We start from the raw sequence: 15922 nt of genomic DNA on the forward strand, positions 1-15922 counted from the left end.
CACTGTGGAGAGCCAATGCTGGAGCAGGTTTATTCTGAAGGGCTGCAGCCATGGAGAACCATGTTGGAGCAGTGGAAAAATGTGAGGAAGGAGTGGTAGAGTTGAAGTGTTATGAACTGACTGCAACCCCCCATCCCCCTGCACCCGTGTGTTTTGTTTTGTCTTTGTTTCTCACCATCCAACTCTATTTTTAATTGGCAATAAATTAAAAAAATAATTTTTACCAAGTTGTCTGCTTTGCCCATGTTGGCAATTGGTAAGTGATCTCCCTGTCTTTATCTTGACCTACAGCTTTTCGTCTTATTCTTTCCCCCTGTACAGTTGAGGAGGGAGAGTGACAGAGTGGCTGGGTAGGGGTCTAGAAGCCAGCTAGGGTATACCTGCTGCAATAACCTAGAGTTATTCTGAAGCAGAGGCAGGATTCTGCTGCATGTACTTCAACTTTGGGGAAGGAAGAGATCTCTAAAGGAAAAATACAGTGATGATGCTTGTTCTAGAGGAAATAATGTTAAGGGAGGATGCAACGAGTAGACCATTTAGATAAGCAATGTTCAGGCTGTGCTCTGAAAATGAGCAGTGACCCCAGAAAGAAATACACTAACTTGACTAAATACTTTTCCTTAGTATTTAATAGGGCACAGGAGACCATGTCTGTAGACCTATCTTGTCTGGTAAAATTCTTACCAAGCATAGTATTAATTGGTAAAACACAGATAGCTTTTTTCCCTTAAGAGAATTTTGTAAAACCTAGTTAAAGCAAAAGGCATTGCTTTACAAAATACCTTTTCTAAAGCAATGATTTCTCACAATTTTGCAGTAGTTCTATTGGAGGAAATAAAATGGGTAGTACTTAATATTTGCTTTCATTGTAAAATTACTCTTTTATTAATATAGTTCTCATGACATCCTATGGCTGTGATAACAGTCCACAGAAAAGTAAATAATCTGGTGTTCTAGCAGGATGCATGTGAAAATTAGCATTAGAAGTTTCATGGAATATGGCTTAAATATGACTGGAATTTAGAAATTGAAGAATTATAATCAGCAGCTGAACAGACTTGCATATTTAGCTGTGGGCAAAATCAATGTGCAGCTATACTAAATTTTTCTTAAATTTGTATTAAAAAGACTTCTTGGTGTTATAAATTGAGACCACAACGGATCATAATCCAATTAAAATTTTATTAATTATAGCAAGTAGAATATGAGCAAAACCAGCGCTGGACGACAGGGGAGTCTGCGCTCCGCCAACTGCCGTCCTGAGCAGTTCAAACAGTCCCTTTTTATACATCTTTACTCCCGTGTTCATGAGGTAGTGGAGGTACTCTGCGCATGCTTCAGTTGTTGTTAGGGGGTCGTTTTCTGCCTCCTGGTGGTCGTTGAGGCCGAAGTAAGAAGTCTTCCTCCTTTGTCCCATAGTTGACCCCTCACTCATATGTCCTTATATGGGGTTGTTTGTCCTGTTTCTGTCGGTTCCTGGACATCTGGCGGTTATCTTATCTTGCACAAGCGGTATCTGGTTTAGTTGATTGCGGTTATCCTATCTTACACAAGCGGTGTCTGGTGGCTGTTTGCATAAGCGATTTCATATCTTTTGTTGCCTAACCTTTACATTGGGCTTAACATAAATCTTAATAAACAATACCCTAGTCCATAGTTTCTTACATTGGCATCAAAAACCCCAATAAAAACTGGTATGTCAAAGCTTCAGGGATAAGTAGTTTTGTACTGCTGAATTAGGTGAGCACAATGTTTGTCTTCACTTGGTTTGTATATGTTATTACAGTGTATAACACTGGTGTATTGTAAGCTGCAGTTATCTTCATAGCAGTATGTAGTATTGTTTTGTTAATAACTGTGAACCGGTGGACCTAGGATAGATAACAGCCTGTCTTTTATGCTAGTGCTCTTCCTGCCTGAGCATGCTAAAGAATCGTGATTCTTGTTTTATGTAGGCCTGTATTGTTTGTCTTGTGTCCTAGTACCCTGCTTGGTATTTTCTTAATAATAATAAAAAAAACCTTCAAAAAACTTCACTGTAGATAAGTTTTAGTTCTGCAATGGGAATAGCAGCACAAGCACATTTAATAGTTGCGATGTACAGGCTAGAGTCAGATCTGCTATGAACTGCCCTGGCTTTCCTCTGTAGAGAAAAGAAGAAATACCATTTAGAGTAGTGAGACTGATTTAGCAAGCCAAAGTTTCTTCAAGCATCTCCCCTGAGTACTCTTGAAGGTTATAAAGAATATAAAATCACTTAAGGCAAATCACACAGGGAGGTTTAAGCACTCAAACCAGTATTTTTCAAGCAGATACTGGTCTGAAGCTTGTTTCATGAATACCTCAGGCTTGAGAGCTGTATAGCAGGAAGGATTTTGTGGCAATGCAGTCAGCTATGACTCATGAGACCTGAGCTGGCTATGGACTTCCTCAGTAACTGTAGCCAAGTAAATGTTTCTTCATGTAAACCACCTGTTTACAATTTAAGATCTAGTATCAGTTGGTTTTATACAGAAAAATCTGGGACACTTGAATACTTGCAATTGCCTTTATTTCAGCAGGATTCTTTGCAGGTGCCTTGGAATAAAGCTTTGGGAGGCATACAGAAAGGATATTTGGTGATGCCAGAGGCCTATTTTCTTGCAGCGTATTCTTGCATGAAATTATGATTTAGCTTTTTTTCTTTGGAACGTTGGCTCTAGAAGAAGCCCTTAGCACGTACACAGGCTGCCTCTGTCACAGACTCAGTCTGCCAAACTCATCTTTGAAAACTCTATAAAGGCTTTCAGGTGCTCCTATTCACAGTGTCATGTCAGTCCAGGTTTTTTTCCCCAGTGTCCTCAATTTGTGTATGCTACTTGAGGCTGCTGAGTGTAGAGGGATTTTTAAAGGACCGAGGACATATGTTACCATTGTCTGGGTTGGACAACCCAGGCCTGTTAGTTGAGGCTGCAGAGCAGTTTTAAGTAGTTCTGGGAACAAGCAGTGTGAGAAAGAAAACAAGCTATGCACAAACAAGAAGCCAGGTGCAGAGCAAGCCCTGGGAACCGCGGAATCAACACACTCTCATCGGCACACTGATCAGGCGCCTGCAGCATGCTCACCGATCAGCGACACGGACGCCCACGTGACCAGAAATGGAGGAGGGGGCCTGGAAATCAGGACCAATCAGTTAGCTGAAAGGAATGTGCTCGAGCTTGTAGGCCACAAACCCTGGGAGGACAAGGAATGTGAATAGATAACAATCAACAGGGTGAGTCATGCCGAGAAAAGATAAGGGAATGAGGAACAGATTCGGCCAAGGAGAAGTAACACCTTGCTGTTAATTGATGACTGTAAAAACTTATTTAAAGTGTCCTTTGTTTGTAGTTAACCACCAATCAGGGATTGCCTAGTATGTAAGGCTTAGCTTAAAGAACCAATCTGTTTAGAGGCGCAGCTTCTGAAAACATATATAAACTCGTGTTTGTGTACAATAAATCGATATTTGCTTGCATCAAGCAGCGTCCTGTCTCTCCATTGCAGCACAGAAACATTTATCCAATCACCTGTGTGTAAAGTTGTGTGAGGGGTCGGTTTAAGTTATAAATATGACCTGTTTGTTTAATAAAGTGAGCACGGCATGGAGCCATATTGGTGTGATTGTTGTGACTTAGCCGACTCTCCACGGGGGACCCTCTTGGGCTGAGGGGTGGGGGTGTTAGGAAAAAGCAGCTGAAGTTCTCCAACCTGCTTTAGGTCCCGAGGGTAGGTAGATCAGTGACTCCTATTTTTTTCCCCTTCCCTGTGTGACTAAACATTCCTCTCTTTCTTGCCTTGTCTTGTTTGTGAAAGGGCAGTAGGGACATATCCTGGTGTCAGCAAAATGTCTTAGCTTGTTACACTTGAAAATCATGGGGTTTCCTGCAATGTCTTGTCAGGTGGCTGCTTAAGAACTATGCCATTTTATAATCCCTTCTGAACAAATGGAGGGAATTGAACACTAAGCTAGAAACAGCAAACTTCAGATAAAAGGAGATCTAAATGAAATATGAGAGCTACAGGAAGAAAGTAAAGGGAAGAGAAATAGAAAAACTTGAAGCAAGTGTAAGGAGAGGCTCAAACTAGTCTGAGGAGGATGTTAGAAGAATAAAGGAAAGACCTGAGAAATGGTGAATAATGTTTTCTGGTCTCTGTTAGATGCACCTACAGAAAACAATAAAAGCATTTATAGCAAGAGGGAAACCAAGGAAGTTTGTCTAGAGCTTAGTGGGGAGTGATTTGAAGAATCAGTCAGCAATATGTAGGCGAGCAGAGGTTATCTTTATTCGGCAGCGCTGGGTGCGTGGGGGATCACTCCACCAAAGTCATGCACACCGAGGGGGCTTTTCAGTCCCCCCTTTATACAGGCTACTCATACCTATTCATTAGTTTTCCAAGAAATTGTTTACATATTCCTTACAATTCTGAGAATTCATTTACATATCTCGTGCCTGCGCAATGTCCTTGAGGAGTTGTCTCTACGCAGACTCTATTCCTTAGCAGTCATGTTTAAAGTCCGTCTTCGCCACATTGCATGTACAACAGGAATCTAAGACCAAATGTCCCTTCTAAAGATAACCAACCCAAGGACTTAGCAGTCTGTGCATCCGTCATGTGGCAATAAGGGCCCTTGGACATTTCCCAACTCTTAACTAAACAGGTGCGTCATCCTTTACATAAGTGGTACAGCATTCACTATTCAATATTGAAACTGTGTAAGTTTTAGGGAGCCAGATGAATGTAAAAAGGCTGTGTGGAATCAGTAGTACTGCAGGCTTTTAAGATTAATTTTGGCAAGTCTTTCTAACTGCATAGCATGTAATTGCTTTTAACTCTTCCCAAAGGACCTTGGAGAGAGAGATCGAGCAGAGGAATACTGTCATAGCAGGATAAACTGATAGCCAGTTCTTGTGCACTTGATATTTTTTGGGGGGTGATTTTTCGGACAGTCTTCTATTGTTGTAGGTACATATTCCCCACCACATGGCTAAAGGAGGTCCTGGCAGAGAAATGGCTGGGAACAGGCTTATAAGACTACCACATTGATGTGGCAGGCTTGCTACCCTAAAGCGGGTAAACAACTTTCTCATATATAGTAATAATAATGTAGTAAATACAGTTTGAAAAAGAAGGGCTTAGACTTGATGTCCCTTATATCCTTATGTTTTGCGGTTCAGTAAAGGCAAAGCAGCATATGTAACCAATTTTGAAAGTTGTTTGAAAAGAATTGAGACAGTTGGGTATTAAGGGAATTGGTAGCTGTGGTTGATTCACTTGATTGTCAGCTTTGTCAGTTGTTGGTTGGTGGGTTTTATTTCCTGTGGGACGCTTAAATTTCTTTAAATTTTACTTTGGTTAAGATGCTTGACCAAATATGTGAAGCTATTAAAAAAAAAAAGTGAAGCTTCAAGTACTTCTGTTAAACTCTTCCTAGCTCACTTTTTATTTGCTAGTTGGCTTCTGTTGTACTTCTCTTCCTCCTTAGTATATATAAACAAGAAAGATTGTGTATTATGTATAAGCAGCTTCTGGTTTCCAGATCCTTAGAAAATAACTCTCACTGATATTGATCTATTGTGCATGACATGACAAATAAGACTTGCTTTTAGTTTTTTTTGTGGAGTGTTTCACGAGTAATCCACAGTGCTTTAGTTGTCTGCAAGATGAATGTATTTACAGAGCAGTTATGTTGTAAAGGATATTAACATGTATAGTCTTGTCTTTGGCATCAGGAATCAATATTTATGGTCTTTCAGATAGCATCATTTGCCTTAACCTTAGAGCCTGTTATCTTCCTATGGTTACTAGTACGTGTAACTTTTCTTTGTATTCAAAAAGGTGTTCAGTTATACCTGTGTTAGGTTTCATTAAGAATAGTTTTCAGTGAGGGCGGGGGGGGGGGGGGGGGAGGAAGTTGTACCGTGTTGGATGTTTGCTAGGGAGTAACTTTGAACTGACAGTGTCACAGTACAGATTAGATGATTGTTTTGTTCCCTTGTACTTTCCTTACCAGCTTCACTGTAATGCTAGTAACAGCTTTTTTAGTATTTGAAGAATGTGAACTGAAAGTTAGATGCATTTGAGTGTTGATATGGGGAGAGATTGCATGTTGCTCCCAATTATCTGACAGTCCTGTCTTAATGAAGATAGTTGAGGCCGAGGGTGCCACATCTTCCTTTAGTTGCTTGCCTTCCTTGTCATTTTGCTATAGTCTGCTTTTATGGTTTCTATCTTGGTGTTTTTTTGCTACAATGTATGCATTCCTTCCATCTAAAACCAATATTGATAGCAATAACCTTAATTTCTCTTTCCTGCTTTGAAATTAAAAAATAAAGGTATATTTTCCTGGCTGTGTCCACTAGTTATTTTACCAAAGGATTCCTTTGGAAGTATGAAGGTTTGGTCAATGTTTGTGTGGAACTTCTTTCTGACAATTTTGTTTAAGAATGTACTAAACAGGCTTTTCTGTTTCAGAAGACTGGCATTTCTCTTTATGGAAGTGTGTTAGCTCATTGAGACAGCTACATAAAATGGAGTTTAGAATCTAGGATGAATTCAAGGCAATATCAATCAGGTTTTTTAATTACAGTATTTTAGAGTGTGAGATATTATTGATCACATTGATGATTTTAATTATTCTTACACTTTTCTTTCACAGCCCCATGACTTTGATGAATGCAGATTTGATATTAGTGTAAACGATAGTGTTTGGTACCTCCGAGCTCAGGATCCAGACCACAGGCAACAGTGGGTAGATGCAATAGAACAACACAAGGTATATTTTTTTTCTGATCTCCTTTCTTCCTCATTAGATCTGTGTAGAAAAATGAAGCTGGGTTAATTAACATTGATAATATACAACTGTGGGTTGGCTTCAGGGGTGGTGGGTTGGCCGATGTAGATAAGGTGCAGCTGTGGCTGGTTCTGTTAAGTGGTTGGGCAGCCAATGAAGAGGGAGCAGACGTCCTGGAAGAGGAGAGATTAGGAGAAGGTAGCAGAGGGACTGGCGTGAAGGGTATGTTGGTATGAGATGGTAAAAGACCTTGTTGCAGCTTGATAGTTTTGAGAGTGCTGTGACAGATTTGGTGGTGCTTGTGGAGAGTTGTAAGCTTCACTGTACAGTCAGTCATTAAAGAAGGTATTTATGACAGATAAAAGCTGCAAGATTGAAATGATATGTTAAATATGTTCTAAAGGAATGGATTTCTTATCCTTCATATAGAAGAGTTTAGAGAACTAGGAGCTAACAACTGTGAAGCTTTCTCTAGCTCTCTAGTTTGAAAAAGAAAAAGCTTGCATTATGTTTGAGTGACTATTTAATGGTTTTGGCCATCTTCTCTTACTGATTGAATTGGTTTTTATCTATGTATCCTAGATGTTAAACTTGTTAAACTTAGAGTCCATTCTCCTAGGTTATCATTCTGGGTTTTAGGCTCATCTCTTTCATCACTTTGTTGCTTTTACTGTATCTGACTACTGGCTTTTGTCTCCTTGTCTTTTAAGACCCTACTGTTTATCAGCATTTTGGTTCAGCTTTCCTGATCTATGCCTTATCTCTTCCTATGAACTCTCTTACTTTCATTTTACCTAAAGGGCTTGGAAGTCAGGTATTCTTAAAGTATGTAGCACACAAACTCAACACCTTGGAGCAGCGTCTATCTTGCATCTGAAAACATAGGTACTGTAGTTAAGACAACTGCATCTGGGTTATACAGGTAGAATCATAGAATATCTCAAGTTGGAAGGGACCCATAAGGACCATAGAGTCCAACTCCCTGCTCCTCGCAGGACTATCTAAAACAAATCATTTGACTAAGAGCATCATCCAGACACTCCCTGAACTCTGACAGGCTTGGTGCTGTGACCGCTTCCCTAGGGAGCCTGTTCCAGCGACCGACCACCCTCTCAGTGAAGAACCTTTTCCTAATGTCCAATCTGACCTTCCCCTGATGCAGCTTCATTCTGTTCCATGTGTCCTATTGCTGGTCGCCAGAGAGAGGAGATCGGCACCTCCCCCTCCACTTGCCCCCCTTGAGGAAGCTGTAGACTGCGAAGAGGTTACTCCTCAGCCTTCTCTTCTCCAAGCTGAACAAGCCAAGTGACCTCAGCTGTTCCTCCTAAGTCTCATCCTCGAGATCTTTCACCATCTTGGTCACCCTCCTCTGGATGCACTCTAAGAGTTTGTTGTCCTTATTTTGAGGCACCCAAAACTGCACACAGTACTTGAAGCGGCACCGCACCAGTGCAGTGTAGAGTGGGACAATCACCTCCCTTGACTGGCTAGCTATGCTGTGCTTGATGCACCCCAGGGCATGGTTGGCCCTCTTGGATGCCAGGGCACACAGTTGACTCATATTCAACATGTTATCAACCCAAACCCCCAGATCTCTTTCCGTGGGGTTATTCTCCAGCCTCTCATCCCCTAATTTGTACGCATAACTAGGATTACCCCATCCCAAGTGGAGAATCCAGCACTTGCTCTTGTTAAATTTCACACGGTTGGTGATTGCCCAGCTCTCTAGTCTATCCAGCTCTCTCTCTAAGGCCTTTCTACCCTTGAGGGAGACCACAGCTCCTCCTAGTTTAGTGTCATTGGCAAACTTACTTAATGTACATTTGATTCCTGCATCCAGTTAATTTATAAAAGCATTAAAGAGCAGTGGCCCTAAAATTGAGCCCTGGGGAACCCCACTGGTGACTGGTTATCAGCCTGATGTAAACCCATTTACTATAACTCTTTGAGCACAACCCATCAGCCAATTGTTCCCCCACTGTATTATGGACTTGTCTAGCTGTGTGCTGGACACTTTGTCCAGAAGGATACTGTGAGAGACAGTATCAAAAACTTTGCTAAAATCTAAACCCAATACATCTACTGGCTTCCCTTGGTCAACTTGATGGGTGACCTTGTCATAAAAGGAAATTAAGTTGGTTAAACAGGACCTTCCCCTCATGAACCTGTGTTGCCTTTGACCAATGCCTGCATTGTCTCTCAAGTGTTTTTCACTAACTCCCAGAATAATCTTCTCCATAATTTTACCAGGCACTGAAGTGAGACTGACAGGCCTGTAATTACCAGGGTCTTCCTTCTTACCCTTCTTGAAAATTGGGGCAATATTTGCCAGCTTTCAGTTGATTGGGACCTCTCCAGACTCCCAAAACCATTGAAAAATAACGGAGAGAGGCCCTGCAATGACATCAGCCAATTACTTCAGTACCCTGGGATGAATCCCATCGGGCCCCATAGACTTATGCACATCCAGCTGGAGCAGCAAGTCTCAAACAAGTTCAGAATCAGCTGGGAGTTTATCATCCCTCCAGTCACCATCTTCCAACACAGGGCTCCGGGGGTCCCAGGGCCCATCATCACTGGTGTTAAAGACAAAGGCGAAGAAGGCATTAAACATCTCTGCCTATGTCCCTATTTGTGAGGTGACCAACCTCATCAAGTAATGGACCAATGTTATCTCTGATCTTCCTTTTGCTGTTAACATATTTTAAAAAAGCCCTTTTTTGATGTCCTTCACAGTGCTGTCCAGCTTGAACTCTAATTGAGCTTTGGCCACACCAATTTTCTCCCTACAGTGGCTACTACAGTCTCTGTAGTCCTTGCCTGTCCTTGTTTCCAATGTCTGTACACTTTCCTTTTCCACCTAAATTCTAGGAGATCCCTGTGCAGCCAAGCCAGCCTTCTTCCCTGCTTGCTTGACTTCCCACACTTTGGAATTGCCTGCTCCTGTGCTCTTAAGAGATGGCTTTTAAAAAGTGACCAGCATTCATGGACCCCAATACCTTCAAAAGCAAGTTCCCAGGGGACTTTACTAACTAGCTCCTTCAGCAGCCCAAATGCTGCTCTTCCCATAACTGGGGTCCAAGTTTTGCTGGCAGTTTTTTTCCTATCGCTAACAATATGAAAAACAACTACTTCATGGTCACTGTGACCAAGACAGCCACCAATCACCCCTTTGCCCATGAGTCCCTCTCTGTTTACAAGCAACAGATAGATGTAGAAGGGCACCTTTCCCTTGTTGGCTCCCTTAGTACCTGCACCGAGAAGTTATCTTCAGTGTGCTTCTGGAATTTCCTGGACTTGTTTGTGCCTGCTGTATGTTATTCCCAGTTGATGTCTGGGAAGTTAAAATCGCCTATAAGGACAACAGCGGCTGATCTAGAGATATCCCTTAATTCCTTGTAGAATAAATCATATGTGTTAGAGGAAAAGCAAGTAAAAGTGATATCCAAGTAGGTACATATTTTTACCTTGATTTTCTAGAAGTATTGTTTATATAATTACTATATGTAATTAGGAATGTTCACTTTTTATTGTACAGTCCTTACAATCAGCATTAGATGGTCTTTATATTTAAAGTGGTGTCTTTTGGTAATGGTCCTCTTAAAAATGAATCTATTTCAATTATAGTATTATTCCATTTATAGTTTGGCATTTTGCATTAACTTTGATACAGAGGTAACATTAAAACATAGAAAATCAAGTTTCAAAACCAGGATTCTTTTCTGTAGTCCAGTGAAAAAATATTAAGTTAATCATGGAGTGTTTTTGAGATAAAAATACTGCATTTTTTTTTTTACTCTTGCTGTACCTCAGAACTGTCTTAAGAGGATACACTGAATAAGTTGCCATGTTACACATCTGTAGAGCTGGCATTTCAAAAACTGCTTTACATACATGGGGGTCTTGCATGGGGTGACGGGGTTGTGGAATTTAACCCTGGGCTGAAGTTAGGTTGGTGAATGATTTAGCTAGTGAACTGTACAACTTAACTGGAAGTCTGGCTGAGCAGAAATGCAGGCTGGGTCATTGCATGCTACCATAAAGGAAAGAACAAGGAAAATACCTGTATCCTGTTCTTGAACTCTGCATGACCTCAAAGGGGAGTCTTTCTCATGCTGTTCTTTCCTTCTTCTAAGGCTGTCCTTAACTGTTGCCAAGTTCTGAGCTGGAAAAATTCTGGAACCACCTATTTATAATATGGAAGTATTGGGTGGTAATAGTTTGCCAATGTATGTGTAAATTTGGAATTTTTTCTGTGTCACTTGCAAAAAAAAAACAACCCAAAATCTTGCATGCATCACCACTAAATTTTCTTTTCCTGCTTTACTTGTCAGCCATTATCATGAGATGTCTGATTTTTATTTTTCAGTTTGGTATTTTCGGTAAACTTAAGTCACCTTATTCAACCTCCTTTTCAGATCATTAATGAGCGTGACTTCTAGCATTCCAAAAATGACCTCCTTTTGTGGAAAAGCTTGATTAATTATGCAGGTTTTCCACTTGAAAAAAGGCTGCTTTGAATATTTATTTTGGTTTGGACAGTTTAAACTTTCATAGTTTGCAGGAATTTGGTGGTTTTAAAAAAATAATAATTTGTACCAGATCTGTCTTCACATTTGAGTGCAATGAGAGGTTTCTTGGATAATTCCACTGGAGGTGCATCTGTTACTGCTAACTGTTCCTGCTAAAATAAATAGGAATCAGCACCAGAAGCCTTGGAAAAGTGCTGTATGCACATAAATAGGTGTTTGATGTAACTAAACATAAACCAGAAATGTGTAAATCTAGTTTTCAGTCTGATTTTCATTAATCTTTCTTAGAGAAAATGCCTCCAAATGTCTTGTTTCAATAAGATATTTTCCAAATTGGGTGGTTAGTGCTGTATTTTCCTATAATTTATATGTGTCTTTGTAAGAAAAGATGTACTGCTGAATACCATTGATAGGATCTGAAAAATATATTTTCTTGGAGGCTGGAAGTTCTTTCCAGTTTTCTTTGAATTTGTATGAAGACTTCAATGTTCTTAATTTTCAGTAGATTTTCACTGATCCTTTAATTTTTCTTCAGCTCTTGTGGAAGCTTTGTATCTAAACACTTGATTGAGAATAGAAGTTGGACTACTATGAGGCAAAATATATTTCAATGAAAATTTCAGATTTTTATCTGCTTACTCAGAAAATTTTTGAAGGAACATTCCTGGTCAGATTACCATAACTCAAGTAAAAGTTCCTTGACAAGCTATTGTTATAAGATAAAAATTGATTTTTGTTTCATAACTAGGTTCTTGAACTGATACACAATAATTTTAATAAAAGAGACTAAACTATTTCCTGTACTAAGCAGTCATTTTGATTAACTTGAGTCTATTGCTATATGAAGTACTGGGTTTATTTTGTTTAAGCTCTTTGCTTACTGAGTGGGTAGGTAGTTCTGGTAGGCTGCTTAAGCTGTTTGCTAACAAAAGTATGTTTGAGATTTACTGTAGCATGTCACAAGCTGGTTTATCTTTAGAGTATGAAAGACAGGCTGAAACTTTGACTTTCATTGTGTTCTGAACAGAGAAAACACTGGTTTAAAATGAACTTTATATCAATTTGAGTATGAGAAGACTTAGAAGAACTTGCTGCTTAGTAACACCAAAGTAGCTAGTAACTGAGATGTAAAACATCTAATGTTCAAGTATAAAAACTTAGCATTTGCTGCTCTTTAACATCCTTGCACGAGCCTTTTTCTTGTCAGCATTCAGATACCTCAATACCAGATAAAATGTGTCTCAAGTATAGCTTCTAAAATGCTTGTTAATTTCCCTGAACTGAAGGAGGGTGTGGTGGGTTGACCTTGACAGGATGTCAGGTGCCCACCAAGCTGCTCTGTCACTCCCCTCCTCAACTGGATGGAGGAGAAAAAAAATATAATAAAAGGCTCATGGGTTGAGGTAAAGACAGGGAGATCATTCAGCAATTACCATCATGGTCAAAACAGACTCGACTTGGGAAAATTAATTTATTACCAGTCAAAAGTCAGAGTAGGGTAATGAGAAATAAAACCAAAACTTAAAACGCCTTCCTCCCACACCTCCCTTCTTCCTGGGCTCAACTTCACTCCTGATTTTTCTACCTCCTTTCCCCCGTGTCTGAGTGGTGCAGGGGGATGGGGAATGGGGGTTGCAGTCAGCTAATTATACATTGTCTCTGCTGCTCCTTCCTTCTCACTTTCTTCCACTGCTCCAGTGTGGAGTCCAACCCATGGGAGACAGTCCTCCAAGAACTGCTCCAGTATATGGGCCCTTTCCACAGGGTGCAGTCCTTCAGGGACAGACTACTCCAGCGTGGGTCCTCCACAGGGTCACAGGTCCTGGCAACAAACCTGTTTCAGCATGGGCTCCTCTTTCCACAGGTCCTGCCAGGAGCCTGCTACAGCACAGGCTCTCCACAGGGTCACAGCCTCCTTCAGGTGCATCCACCTGCTCCAGTGTGGGGTCCTCTATGGGCTGTAGGTGGATATCTGCTCCACAGTTAACCTCCATGGGCTTCAGGGGGACAGCCTGCCTCACCATGCTCTTTACCATGGGCTGCAGGGGAATCTCTGCTCTGGTGCCTGGAGCACCTCCTCCCCCTCCTTCTTCACTGAACTTGGTGTCTGCAGAGTTGTTGCTCTCACATAGTCTCACTCCTCTCCTCTGGCTGCTGTTGCACAGCAGTTTTTCTCCCTTCTTAAATACATTATCACAGAGGCACTACCACTGTTGCTGATCAGCTTGGCCTTGGTCACTGGCTGGTATGTCTTGGAGCTGACTGGCATTGGCTCCATTGGACATGGGGGCAGCTTCTGGCATCTTCTCACAGAAGCCACCCCTGCAGCTCCCCTGCTACCAAAGCCTTGGCACACAAACTCAATACAGAGGTAAAAGTCGAAGTGATAAGACTATCAGTGGGGCAAATGAGGAAATAGTTTGTGTTTAAGCAGGAATCCTTTCTTCTACTTAAATGTTTCATTAAAGATACTGAGTAGATATTTATCTGTAAGAAGCAGCCCCTGTGATGTCTGATGCTTCCACCCAGACAGAACTGGTAAGGAAGGAGACTTCAGTACATATGATAGGTTGTAATGAGTGCCCAGACCTTTCTCCTGGAGAAAAGGTCAGTACCTGCCTAGTTATAAAGTTATGCCTAGTTAGAACCTAGTTATGATCTGTTATGATAGGTGGCTGAGTTGCAGGAAACAGTTAAAAGACTATGCAGTATTAGAGGGGCAGAGATGGAGATAGGAGCGTGGTTCTGAAACCACCTATAGCAGACACCACAGAGAGTGAAGCACCTTGGACCCTAGTAACCCACAAAAGCAGGACTCTTTCAGTCTCCACCATCCTGCATCACAACCACAAACAGATATGAAACTCTTAACAGCTATAGATACCCATGAGCAAGGTCTGCAAGGAGAAACTATGCTAGCAGCACACCATGGTTAAAACAAAAAGAAATGTTGAGTGCTTGTAGTGGGCAACTCTCTGTTAAGTGGCACTGAGGTGCCCATATTCTGGCCTGACAGGAAGTCATGAGATGTATGCCGCCTTCCAGGAGTTAAGATCTGAGATGTTACTGAGAGGGTGCCACAACTTGTTAAGAGTACGGACTACTATCCATTGCTACTGTTTCACACAGGCATGAATGACACTGCAAGCCAGAACCTGAGCAGAAACAAGGAAGACTAAAAAGCCCTGGGAATGCAAGTGACAAGTTTTGGTGCCCAAGTTATTTTCATTTCCATTTTACCAGTAAGAGGAAAGGGTGCAGCCAGAAATAGATGTATAATGCACATCAACTTCTGGCTTTGTGGATGGTGCTGTTGTGAGGGTTTTGGCTTCAATGACAACACGACATTCTTTGACTATAGCCTGTTAGGGAGGGGTGGAATCCACCTGTCTAGAAGAGGCAAGGGAATCTTTGGCCAGGAGGCTGGCCAGCTTGGTGAGGTGGGCTTTAAACTGAAGGACTCGGGGGCGGGGTCCAAAGTGGCAATGCTCATGCCATTGCATCCAACTGGGGAATAAGCCAGACCAACAAGAGCAGCAACAAATGTTCCTTATCTGCCTCCCAAGATGAGTACCAGAAGGCCAGCCACCTCAATGGTACACATGGCTATGTTGGATCCATTTGCACCCCTCCTGGGAAACCTGCATGCTCGATTACCTCTCTGAATTGCCTGTACAAAAACGCATGCAGCATGGGGAATAAACAGGAATAATGAGAGATCTGAGTGTGGTTGCAGGGCCATGATATCATTGCAACTACAGAGACGTGGTGGGATAGCTTGCATGACTGGAATGCTGTTGTGGATGGCAATGTACTTTTTAGGAAAGACAGGCCAGCAAGGAGAGGTGGTGGAGTTGCTCTTTATGTGAGGGAGCAACTGGAATGTATTGAGCTCTCCCTAGGGGTGGATGCAGAATGAGTGGAGAGCTTACGGGTAACGATTAAGGGGCAGGCCATCATGGGGGACACTGTTGTGGGTGTTTGCTACAGGCCACCTGATCAGGAAGAGGAAGTTGATGATACTTTCTACAGGCAACTGGAGGTAGCATCACAGTCACAGGCCCTGGTTTTCATGGGGGCCTTCATCCACCCTGATATCTGCTGGAAAGGCAACACAGCTAGGTGCACACAGTCCAGGAGGTTCCTGCAGAGTGCTGATGATAACTTTTTGATGGAGGTGGTGGAGGACCCAATGAGGCAAAGTGTGCTCCTGGACCTTGTAGTCACAAACAAAGAAGGGCTGGTTGGGGATGTGAAGGTTGGGGGCAGCCTTGGCTGCAGTGACCATGAGATGGTGGAGTTCAGGATCCTGCATGGATGAAGCAGGGCAACAAGTAGGATTGCAGCCCTGGACTTCAGGAGAGCTAACTTTGGCCTCTTCAAGGACCTACTTGGAGGAAGCCCATGGGTTAGGGCCGTAGAAAGTGGCAGGGCTCCAAGAGAGCTGGCTAATCAAGCGTTGCTTCTGAACTCAAGATAGGTGCATCCCCATGAGTAAGAAATCAAGCAAAGGGGGCAGGAGGCCTGCATAGATGAGGAAGGAGCTTCTGGCAAACCTCAAACAGAAGAAGGAAGT

At 41.9% G+C, this 15922-nt stretch overlaps 1 protein-coding gene across 10 annotated transcripts in view; it reads left to right on the forward strand.

The window, feature by feature from the left end:
• LOC129734906 (ceramide transfer protein-like) overlaps positions 1-15922 on the forward strand; it is a 92031-nt gene that overhangs the window by 18423 nt on the left and 57686 nt on the right. For 9 of the 10 annotated variants that reach the window (XR_008730436.1, XR_008730435.1, XR_008730438.1 and 6 more), the window contains one exon: positions 6680-6796. The exons of the other annotated variant lie outside the window; for it this stretch is intronic. Coding sequence is in view for 5 of the 9 variants with exons in the window: in XM_055700284.1 (XP_055556259.1) it covers positions 6680-6796 (117 nt within the window). In the remaining 4 variants the exon portion in view is untranslated. The remainder of the gene's footprint in view (positions 1-6679; positions 6797-15922) is intronic. 10 annotated transcript variants of the gene reach the window in all.

The sequence above is a fragment of the Falco cherrug genome (genome assembly GCF_023634085.1).
Source record: "Falco cherrug isolate bFalChe1 chromosome W unlocalized genomic scaffold, bFalChe1.pri SUPER_W_unloc_1, whole genome shotgun sequence".
Classification (NCBI taxonomy): Eukaryota; Metazoa; Chordata; class Aves; order Falconiformes; family Falconidae; genus Falco; species Falco cherrug.